This window comes from Trichomycterus rosablanca, chromosome 1 (assembly GCF_030014385.1).
Source record: "Trichomycterus rosablanca isolate fTriRos1 chromosome 1, fTriRos1.hap1, whole genome shotgun sequence".
Classification (NCBI taxonomy): Eukaryota; Metazoa; Chordata; class Actinopteri; order Siluriformes; family Trichomycteridae; genus Trichomycterus; species Trichomycterus rosablanca.
This window is the reverse complement of record NC_085988.1, coordinates 5081082-5093493: the sequence shown is the minus strand read 5'-3', so window position 1 is coordinate 5093493 and position 12412 is coordinate 5081082. Positions and strand designations below refer to the sequence as shown.

Genomic DNA, 12412 nt, shown 5'->3' with positions numbered 1-12412 from the left:
GCTGTTTTGCGGTCAGAGGTCCTGCGACAACTCCATCAACAGCATGGCCACCAAGGGGTTAATCGGACCCTCGAGTTGGTCCGGCAGCGGTGTTACTGGCCACGGATGTTTGTAGAGGTGCGCCAGTGGTGTGAGGAGTGCCCTAGATGCCAGGTGGCTAAGGAGACGGCTCCGCCAGCCTCCACGTTTATGGGCCATTTGTTGGCATCTCGGCCTAACGAAACAGTCGCCGTTGATTTTACAGTCCTGGAGCCTACGACGGGTGGGGTGGAGAACGTTTTGGTAATTACCGACGTCTTTAGTAAGTACTCCATTGCAGTTCCAACACGGGATCAGCGGGCCCCGACCGTGGCCCAGGTCTTGATCACGGAGTGGTTCTATAGGTTTGGGATCCCTAGTCGGCTTCATTCTGACCAGGGGCGCTGTTTCGAGGGCATATTAATCCAACAATTGTGCAGTATGTACGGGATCCAGAAGTCGCGAACAACCCCGTACCACCCGGCTGGGAACGGGCAATGCGAACGGTTCAACCGTACGTTGCACAATTTGCTGCGCACCCTGCCGGTCTCTCGTAAGCGCGACTGGGCTACTTGTTTGCCACACGTACTATTCTGCTATAACACCACTCCGCATCAGTCCACAGGAGAATCGCCACACTTCCTAATGTTTGGACAGGAGCCGCAACTGCCAGTGGACTTTCTGTTGGGCCGAATTCGGCCGTCGGCTCAGGGAGGAGTGTGTGATTGGATACAGGAACATCAGACCCGGCTTCAAGTGGCATTTGAGGGAGCTAGGGAACGTCTGGCAGCGGCGGCGGAATACCGCAAAGGCAAGCATGATGTACGGGTGCGGAGCCCTGCTTTAAAAGTAGGACAGTCGGTGTACGTACGTGACCTTAGCGTGCGGGGTCGAAATAAAATCCAAGACCGGTGGAGCTCTTTGGTATACACGGTTGTGCGTGCTCCTTTGGAAGCTGGGGCCGTGTATACCATTGCCCCTGTCGGTGATCCGACGAAACTGAAGCACGTGCATCGCAGTATGCTGAAAGAACTGGTGGGGCCTCAGGCCCCTGATAATCATTTGGGGTTGACCCACCCTGGAGAATCAATTCCCACTGGGTTAGGGGAGCTGTCTAGTGAGGAAGATGTTCTTCTTGGGGAGCAGGCAGGTAACATCGGCCCATACGTTCCAGCTGGGCCTTATGCCCCCCAAGGTTATGCTCCAGGGGGAGGTGAGGGGTTGGGTTGGAACCGTCAGGATGCCCCTTTTAGTAGTTCAGCTGCGGGCCCGTCGGCCATTGGGCCGCCAGGTCGCAGCCCTTGCCGGGGTGAGCAATTGCCACGTCGTACCACCCGGGCCACTGCGGGGCAACATTCCAACCCGTACCGGCTGCCTGGCGGGGCGATTCCAAATTCTTGATGTTACCTTAATTTGGATATGGGGACGTATATGTGGTATCGCCGGGTCGACGATAAAAGGTGCGGGGGGTAGATTGTGGTGGTGCTTTGGCACCTTTAAGTGTGCTGCAGCCGTGTCGCATCGCGGGTTACGTCATTACGCTGGCTTGTTGTCCAGCGTTAGCGGTAGTCTTTAAATTCACGGAGCAGACACGACCAGTAGAGCAAGCTTGGGCTGTCTCACGCAGTTCCGCCTGGCTATCCGGATTGGTTTCGTTGCGATTGTTCGCTTGCGAGCGATTTTCTTGTGGAGACAAAGACAGGGACTTTCACGTTTCTCTTCGGAGGGAATTGTATTCGGCGGCCTGTGTTCCGAAGTGGCTCTTTTGGGCTTCATCTGGTTTTGCCGTGGATTCGGGCTTGGTGTATATTAGTATCGGACTCTGGGTAAGTAGTGCAGTTTTGTTATATCGCTGCTACTATGAGTTAGAGTAATTATTAATGAGCTTAGCTAATTTGGAAATATTTGTTTCCTCGTAGGATGCCAGGTGCTTTCGTCTCTCTTCTACTGGGCCTATAACCAGCTTTGCATCGTCGGGCTTCACTCCGGCTGCTGTTTTGCTTCCATTGTGTTTTATTATAGTACATTTTCACACTGCCGCTCGTTTTGGATGGTGGCGGTACCTCATTGGGAGAGGCCGTGTGCCGCCATAGCAAGCGGCAGCGTGTGTGGGTTGACTTTAATTAGTGTCTGTGCGAGGGTGTGGGGTGGTAAGTGGGTATTAACTGCTTATTATTGAGCACGTTGTTTTGGTGATTTGGTTTATTTTATTTTATTGTTTGTTGGCTGATTTCCTTTTTGATTTTTATATACATCCTGTGGGGTGGTAGTTGGGCTGACGGGGCCTGTGTGGGCCTCCCTGTCGGTTTTCACGAGTTATTGGGTTGGTGATGCTGCTTTGCTGTGCCCTCTTGGGGTGTATAGCTTACTGTGCGTGTGTGTTGTCACCGTTTTGTAAATTGCCTTACTGCCGGTTCCGTGGGCTCAGCTATTCCTGACGGGTATTGTATAGTATTAATCATATTGTTTATTTGATCTTTTAGATGTGGGTTTATGTCTTTTTATGTTTTGTTATTTTGATGTGTTATTCTAGTATGTGGGTTTATGTCTTTTATGTTTGGTTATTTTGATGTGTTATTCTAGTGGGTCTACCTCTAACCATACCCGCAGTAGTGTGTAACTAAGTGAGTGTGTGTGTGTTTGGGCGCAACCATTTTAACAAAAGATTTAAGAATATGTTTGGAATACGTTCGAAAGTAAATAAATATGTATATGATTAGAAATAGAACCTTGTCTCTGTCTTGATTGCACGAACTTGTTAGCTATTGTGCGGGTATCATGTGAATTGTGGGAACCGTGATTAATTTGGGGTGTTTGTAATTAAAAACTCTTTTTCCCTCGGGGGCCTATACCCCACTGGGGGTGGCGTTGTCGAAATTATCTTCCGGTTTCCGCCATATTATCACATAATGAAGCTTATTTTTATTGCTAAAGCCACGTGATTTAAAAATAAGAAAAAATGATATTTCCCTGATTTCTTTAAATACAGTGGAACCTCGGTATACGTCTGCTTTGGTATAAGTCCAACTTGGTATACATCCTGTTTGTATGTGAAAAATGTAGCTTGGTATACGACATTTGTTTGGAATACGACTCGCGTGCTAGAACTTGTACGGGTCAAAATCAGTCACGACACCGCATGCGACCCTTGTTTACCTCTCCCGAGACAAAGCCACGAGTGTCATTATGCCAGTTGCTACCATTCAGTAAAAAAACAGCGCTATAACTCTATAGCTATAACGCGTTATATAATTTTCAGGTACTGTACTACAGGTACTGTAGTCCCGTTAACGGTGTCCCGTGTTGCTAGGCAACATGAGGGCGAACATTACATTCGCAAACTGTTACACTATTTCTTGGACGAAACACCTGCTTAATGACCAGGATTACTGTTTATATTAATCTGGACATTTCCGTGTATAGTACATGACTTAAATAGTGTTCAACCAAGTTTGAACTTTTACTTTTCAGTGGCGTATTAATATGGAATGATGTGAGGTGGTCACAGGTGCGCTTATATCTGGGATTTTACAACGGCTTTGAACGCAGCTCAGCCAATCAGATTTTAGGACCGGAACTATCCGTTTTATGAATTATTTTATACAACCCCATCAACGTATTATATGCCAATAACAATAGGATTTTTTTCATGGGAACGGATTAATCATTTTCCCCTTATTTCCTATGGGAAAATTTGTTTGGTATACGTCCTGTTTGGTATAAGTCCAAGGTTCTGGAACGGATTAAGGACGTATACCGAGGTACCACTGTACACTCACAACTCAGCAGTACACAGGTGAGTACCATCATCCTACGTTTACCATGATGTCCAAAAAAAAGGGACGAGTTTAAAGCTAAATAGATGGACATCCTTACACTCAATACTTTTCATCCAAACACCAGTCATAAATACACTGAATTTCTATGTTTTCATATGAGCTGAGCTAGTGTTATAATATAAATTATTATTGGGCATTACAATATTGGTCTAAAAACATTTAGGTATTCAAGGAATGTGATTGGAGTTGTTCCAAACCGCCACGTGGCATAAAACCGGTTAGAACTGGCTGAGTGGAAGCCTGGAACAAAAGGAATACCTTATATGGAGTAGTACTACACCTGGCCACTAGGGGGTGCGCGCTCTACACGTGGTCTGTTGCATCTCTTCACTCAGAGGCTTCAGAACGCAGCTGCTTTGTGGCTTGGAGGACGAACCAACCTTTTTCTGAATAAAACTTTTAAAAGGACGTCACCTTGCCTCCTGATGAATTCGGATCGATTCTAACAAAAGATCCACGACAACACTAGCATTACTGTTGTTAGCAGGTGTAATGTGTTAGGAAGAAGAAGATTGTGTGATTATGCAACACTTCACAAATATGAAAGAATAGAGCTGATAATGTCAGATTTAGTTTTTAGCAGTTGTGCCTCAGCTCCAACACAACCAGTAAAACCAGTACACACAATAATGAAGCAAATGGTGGAGAACAAACTGAACCTCCTTATTTACTCTCATGAGATTTTGGGCTCAGAATAATCAGCACTAAATCTATAAAGATTCATGTTATTCACATCTGAGCAAAACCTCCAAACTACTAACTCTGTAGAGACCAAAACTAACACCATAAACCAGCTTCTGAGAAAGAAAACAAATAAACATAAGTCATATTCTTTTCTTCATGATTTTTGTTTCCTATGTTAATGTGGTTGTAACTTGTAGTTCCCCAATTCAGCAGCGAGTCACAAACCAACTGAATCAAACAGCACATGGAGATAAAGTAGTTTCTACTAGATGAGCTCCAGCTGCTGATTGTTAGCTGTAATAAGGTGAAGTTCAATCCTATTGGTTTGGTATGAAGGTGTGCACCTATCAATGCAGGAGTTACCACCTCCAGACCCGCCCCCAATCCCAACCAAAGCCAGCAGCTCTGTTCAAAATGTCCTACTGCCCCAGTATATACTGCATACTAATCCTATAGTAGTGTGTACTATAGTATGCAGTATGATTAAACTGAACCATCTTCTGGTTTACTGCTTCATCTTGGAACTTGCTGTCAGTTTAATTCTCTTTTAAGAGTTCTTCTAAACTCAAGTCCTCTCAGTGTTGGAACATCTTTAATTAACATGAGCTAAATAAATAATAAAAGGTTTTTCCTTCCTCGTGCCTGTTTTAGCATAATGTTTAATATTTCATTATAGAAGCTGTATGGTGGTGCAGCTAGTATTGTGGAGACCTGGATTCAATTCTCACCTCTTTATGGTGGCACTTTGATCAGTTTAGCATGTTCTCTTTATGTTTGGCTTTCTCTGTGTACTTGTACATTCTCCTCACCTTCTGTAATGCAAAAGGTGGATTGGCTGCTATAAATCCTCCTGGGACTAAATGAGCAAGTAAATGTGTCTGTGATCTACACCAGCTTTACACCACTGTGACCCTGATCAGAATGAAGTGGTTGTTATTATTTTAATAATAATAAAGCTTGTATTTAGGAGAAGTAGTGAGTGAGTGAGGTGTTTCCTGTACAGAGTGAATGATTGTACTGTATCACATCCTCCCCCTCAGCACCTGCAGTCGGTCCCAGCTGCAGCAGTGCAGTTACTGTACACTTCCACTCACCCAGGTTTTTGTACCACCATATAACACTGTGTGAAGATCCAGCTACTATGGTAACTCTGGCAGTAATAATCTCCTGCATCTCCAGTCTCAATTCTACTGATGGTCAGAGTGAAGTCAGATCCAGATCCACTGCCACTGAAACGATCTGGAATACCTGATGCTCCGCTGTTAGTCAAGTAGATCAGAAGTTTAGGAGCTTCTCCAGGTTTCTGCTGATACCAGGCTAAATAATATTGACTGGAACTATAGTGTGCAACATCAGAACTAGTTTTACAGTTGATGGTGACTGAAGCTCCTGGATCAACATGTTTTACTGCAGGACTCTGAGTCACAGTCACCTGACCTCTGGATCCTGAAAACAATAAGAAGAATAAAGACGTTCACTACATGAAGAACCATGTGGAGTTTGAAGTTCATCTAGTGGATCTTCTCCACATGGCAGAGCCTCCTCACCAGTAGAACATAAAGCATTGTGTTACCTTGAGTGCAGAGAGCCAGTGTGCAGATGAAGATGGAGATGAAGGTCATGGTTGATGTGGGTGAAGATGCTGGTCAGCAGCTCTCAGTCATGAAGTGTTAAACTCACAGAGCTTTAAACACTGACAGAGCACTGAAGCATGTAGTGTGTGTGTGTGTGTGTGTGTGTGTGTGTGTGTGTGTGTGTGTGTGTGTGTGTAGAATCACTGGAATGGAACAGTGTGAATGTGTCACTCAGAGATGCAATACTGCCACCTTATGGTGAAAGAACAATCAGCTGCTACATATGGAAGTATCTCCTGTACTGTCTCTTATTCTCCCTTTATTTACTATAGTAATTGTGGCCTGCACTCATGTACTCAGTATTTAGGAGGGGTGTCCACATAATTTAAAATACTCTATATTATCTAAATAAAGACAGATGATAGTTTGATATAAAAGTTGTAATAAATGATCAGAAAGAGTTACAAGGTTTAGCTGAACTGAGCTGGAACTGAGATGCTGGTCTGTGGAACAAACAGACCATTTTAACCATCAACAGCAGAAACTGGAACCAGTCAGTATTTCATCTTAAATATTCTGTAGAATCCTCATGATCATCTGATCATCAGCTCTCATTTTATATTGGTGAGAACTGGTTATGTTTAAAACCACATCAAATGATGATCAGCTTTTATTTTCAGAGTACAGAGAGTGTAGATGAAGATCCTCCTCCTCCTCCTCATATCCACTATTAGGTGAATCTACCATATGTTCACATTGTAGGTATACTGTTACTGACTGTAGCTCATCTGTAATTCTGCACAGTGTTATGTGTTCAGTGATTTATGGGGTAGAAAGGAATCGATTCAATCATGAAACGACCAATCAGGAGATTTGATCTAAGTGATGAATCGTTCTCAGCACATTTTATTGTTTGTATGAACTGATACTTGAATTGATCAGACCGAACACTATATGACCAAAAGTATGTGGACACCCCTCCTAATTATTAGGTTCATGTGTTTCAGCCACACTCATTGCGAACAGGTGTATAAAACCAGTTATATGAATGATATGCTTATTGCTTTGTGGCAGCAGTTTAGGGAAGGCCCCTTCCTGTTTGAGCATGACTATGTCCCTATGCACAAAGCAAGGTCCATAAAGACGTGATATGACGAGGAACTCTAGTGTCCAGATCTAAACCCTATTGAACACCTTTGGACTGAGTTGAAACATCAATTGTGAGGCAGGTTTTCATGTCCAGCATCAGAACCTGACGTCTTGTGGAAAACTTTCCAGATGAGTGAAGACTGTTAAAACTGCAAAATAGGGGGAGGGTTTTATGGGAACATGGATTTGGACTGGGATGTCCAACAAGCACATGGTCATATTTTACCTTTACCTTAATCACATCTATCTGAATGTACTGAACATGTCATGATGGTTTCATTCATATCATCTCTTCTAGCACTGCTGCTTCATCTCAAACCTTCATTTTACTAGTGAGATGTTCCATGTGCTGATGAGAATCCCTGTTCCACAGTGAGGAGAACACCACAAAGAGAGGAACATGCTCAGTACTGTAGTGCTTTGTAGATGATGATGTTCAGTGGAGTGCAGCTTTAGCAGCTCTGCAGATGTTCTCAGATCAGTGTGTGTTTCAGAGAACTTCCTCTACAGCTGAGGGAGGTTTTTGTACCAGTAAATAACACTGTGTGAATGGAAAGCTATACTCCTGCATACAGTAATAATCTCCAGCATCTTCAGCCTGGACTCCAGTGATTTTTAGAGTAAATTCTGTACCAGATCCACTTCCACTAAAACGTTCAGGAATCCCAGACTGACGATAAGTTGCATAATAAATCAAGACTTTAGGAGCTTCTCCAGGTTTCTGCTGGAACCAGGCGAGGCTGCTGCCAATGCCCTGACTGGCTCTGCAGTTGATGGTAACAGTTTGTCCTGGAGAAACCAAGTGAGATCCTGGAGTCTGAGTCATGATGATTTCTCCAAACGACTCTAAAGAGAAGAAGAGAGAAAAGTTGAAGGTGATAAAGAGACGGTGATGGTGAGCGCTGATGTTGGAGGACTGATATGAAGATAGTAAATAAACAGTGAATCTCACGTTGAGTGAGGAGGCCGAGTGTATTCAGCAGTAGAATCAGAACCTTCATCATTGTGCTGCGTCTCAGTGACTCTGAAAGTCCTGAACCCAGTCTGATCAGAACTACAGCTCTTATAGTGTGTGTGTGTGTGTGTGTGTGTGTGTGTGTGTGTGTGTGTGTGTGTGTGTGTGTGTGTGTGTGTGGAATCACTGGAGTGGAACAGAGGTTTTTGTACGATGGCTTCATTGGAATGTATCACTGTGCTACACTTTTGGTGGAGGAACCAAACTCATTGTAAAAAGTAAGTAGTTTTATTTATTCCATTTATTTAAATTATTAATAATAAATATACAGTACCTAATATTTTGTAATTAAGTATGTTTATTAACAGCTGAAAATTAAAGATTGAATAAATGTGCAGGTGTTTTTGATGGTAAATATAAAGCTGGTCTCTGTGTGTTTGTGCTAAACAATGAATATTTCTGTAATCAGCTACAGTCATGTGAAAAAGTTAGGACACCCCATTAGAACCTTTGCCTTTTTAAACACTTAAACATAATGAACAAAAACGGAAATTGATTGTGAGGAAAAAGTTAGGACAACCTGCTAGCTGTTTATTTCCCCCTTTGTCTGAAACAATCTCAGTTAGACATTTACTGGAATGTTTTGGGTCGTTGTCATGTTGCTTGGTCCACCTCCGCTTCAGCTTCAGTTTTTGGATAGATGGTCTTACATTTTCCTCAATCACCCTCTGATACAGTGAAGAATTCATCATGGATTCTATAATGGAGAGCTTGACAGACCCTGCTGCTGCAAAACAGCCCCAAACCATGACATTCCATGCTCCACAATTAATATGAGGTTCTTCTGCTCAAACACTGTGTTTGGTTTGCACCCAACATGTCTTCTGAAGGCCTTAGAGAGCTCTTTAGATCTCACCATGGTGATACCACTCACTTCAACAATCAAGAGCTTTAAATAAAACTCCAGTGTTCTCTAACAATGTTCTAATCATTACAGCTGATGTGGTGACCTGATTCTAATTTTAGACATTTTAAGTAGTAATAAATGTGGGCGTGTCCTAAATTTTTCCTCACAATGAATTTCATTTTTATTCATTATATTTTACAGCTTGTGTTTAAAAGTATTTTTTGTTGTTTTATTTGTTTAATGATATGAGCTCCATCTCTCAGTACTGTTCAAATGAAGCTCAAATGTCCATTTGTTTAAATATGTTCAAAAGTACAGAAGTTCTCATGGGGTGTCCTAACTTTTTCACATGACTGTACATCTAGTGTTGAATGCTAAAGTAATAAGAGTTGATATTGAATATGTGCTAACAGAAGCTTGCAGATGTTTCTACTGAACTGCAGTGATGTGAGAACAGTGTGCAGCAGCACTGCATTGATGATTGAACACAGATGAAGGTTTCCAGTCTGGATGCTTAATAAGCAGTAAGGAGGAAATGATGTGGAAACGTTTCTAAATGGGACTTTTTGTTCTGTTTCTCCTGTACAGCCGGTCCCACGGTGAAGCCGTCCGTGTCTCTGCTCCCTCCCTCCTCTCTGCAGCTGTCTGAGGGATCGGCCTCGCTGCTCTGCCTGCTGTCTGGTTACTCTCCACAGGGGGCGCTGGTGAGCTGGACGGTGGACGGCACAGTGCTGGAGGACGGGGTGGTGACCGGAGCAGAAGAACAGAAAGGGGGCAGTTGGAGGCGTGGCAGCACCCTGACCCTCAGCAAAGCACAGTGGGAAAAGGGGGAGGAGTTTGGCTGTAAGGTCTCTCACGGTGGCGTCGATCATCCCGTCGTATTCAGAAAGAACCAGTGTGAAGGCTAGCAGCTCCCAGATAGAACTGAACATGGAGACACTTCCACATGCTTCTACAATGGAGTTTCAGTTCTACACAATGCTGCATTTCTGTCTTTCCTCTGTTCAGTGTCCTGTTGCTCTTCCTGTAGTTTTGCTGTGCTGAAATAAAGCTTGATTTTGGACATTGTCTGGTCTTTTCTTCTAGTTCATCATCATGATGAGTGTTAGGAGAGAAGATCTTTAGCTGGAGATTCAGTGCTGTGTGTTGTGCTTCAGTGAGTTTGGATGAAGGAAGTTGAACATCTGGTGAAAGTGCTGCTCTATTCTGGGAGAAAGCAGATCACTCAGCCGTCTTCATGCAAATCTCACTTCCACCTCCATGTTCTCTCACTTCTACTTATTATAATTAGCTGCTTTTGGTTGGTTGGTTTTACTTCATAAATTTAGTGCTGCACCCTTCTAGAATTGTGATTTTCATATAAGGCATCCAAAGTTATTTACATTTCAAACAGGCACAAACTTGCTTTACTTTTGAATTTAGCGATTAAAAAGTAACCACTGGAGCTTTCCCAGAGGTTTCAATTACACTGGACTGAGGCCAACGCCTACAAACAGTGAGCGCTTCCACAGGGTTAATAGTGTCACCTGGTAACTGGGTTTCTAGGCAAGTTACAGTTGTGATCTCTCATGTAAGACGACCATTTTAAATTTGTAAATACATTCTCACTAACCCTGATACATAAAGGGAGCCTTAATCCCTCAATCCCAGTCATTGGTCTAGTTAGCTAAATAGATCATATCTGGGTTTAGATGTACCACAGTAGCTAAAAAGTTTAAGCAGACCACTCGCAGGGCAATATGTCTTTCCATAAAGCACACTGAGAGACAGACACCTCCCACATGTTACAACAGCTGCAAAGATTTTACAGTAACTCAGTCCGAATTGAGTGGACAAAACATGAGATCCAAAAGGTTAATTGGGGGATTGTTAACTGCAGCCACAGCCATCGGATCAATTCTAGGCCTCGGAACCTCGGCTGTGAACGTTGTTACTGTAGCCAGTGTCAAACATCACGTTGGAGAATTGCAGGCTGAGATTCCTGATATTTGACTCCAGTTGCTCCAACAAAGGGCACAGCTACAAAACATTAGTTTGTTTAAACACCCATATTGCCGCCTTAAACAAAACCATACAAACCATAAACTCACTTCTGTCTGTGCTTCAGGTTGATCATGAACATAATCACCTCCTGAATATGTTAATGTCTGATATGTTGCAAGATATCGCATCTTCTATAGATAACCTAGCCATGGGTAGGATTCCTGCCTATTTGTTATCCCTCTCCCTGGTACAAGGTATTCTCTCTGCAGACTCAGGAGATTTAGGAAATGGTTACTGATTTGCAAGCGCACCTAGCCTTTACCTTGGGTAGTGCTGTACCCCTCTACGTCAATCCCCAAGACCGTGAGTTGACATTTTATTAACCTACCGATAGTCTCAATCAAAAACATTTACTGGTTAAATTATGTGGTTGTCGGGTTTTGGCAAGGCGAGACCCATATAAAAGTCCAGACTCCACCAATTGTGGCCTATCATGACAATAACACAGGATTGTATTTGGCCCCAATTTTAAGCATGTGCACCCTGACCAAAGAGATCCACTATTTCTGTCCCAGCAAACCATTTATCCATAATGGCACCAACAGCAGCATCTGTGGCCTTAAGCCCATAATAAATGATGCCCGCTGTGCAACCACTGTGACTCACCAACATCAAGTAGCTAAATTAGTCAGAAGTTGCTGGTTGGTCAAAACCCCAGCCAGGGAGGCACTCCTAACGAATGACACCACTGATTGCATGACATTGCCCAGCCAAACCTTGTGGGTCAGCGTACCCAACAATGCCATCCTGCATGTCGATGATTTGGCCTTATACCACCTTAAACCTGATCAGTATGCAAGCAAGCTTGAAATACCCAAGCATACTTTGGAATTGGAGCAGCTTGTCCAGACTGATGGACCACAGGCCATAGAGGTGACCCTATCAACAACATTCTTAAAGAGAGCCTCGAACACCCAGCCAATCCCTCCTCCATTCCTGGTCATTCTTAGACACGATCCTAGCAACCATGGTGGGATTAGGGTATGTACTCACTGGTGCGATTACCTACATTTACATTAAATGCACCCAGAGGCTGCAGACAGAATTAGGTAACTGCTGCAAACGGATGGTCAGATTTAGACAAAAGAAACGTGAGCGAGACCATCCCATTAACTCCACTGAAGAGAAGAAAGAAAATGGGACCCCTGTTCTCATAGAGCTACAGGAGTAGGTGATCCTAACAGTACCACACTCACATTTTGGCATAGATTCATAACTCATACTGCAACTTATCAGAACCAAG

General features: G+C 43.4%; 1 gene segment (V, D, J or C); it reads right to left on the bottom strand.

The window, feature by feature from the left end:
* LOC134317488 (Ig kappa chain V region Mem5-like) overlaps nt 1–8399 on the bottom strand; it is a 111669-nt gene extending 103270 nt beyond the window's left edge. Inside the window, 2 exon segments of the V gene segment in view lie at nt 7816–8110; nt 8217–8399. Of these exon segments, the coding sequence occupies nt 7816–8110; nt 8217–8268 (347 nt within the window).
* Nucleotides 8400–12412: the final 4013 nt, after the last annotated feature.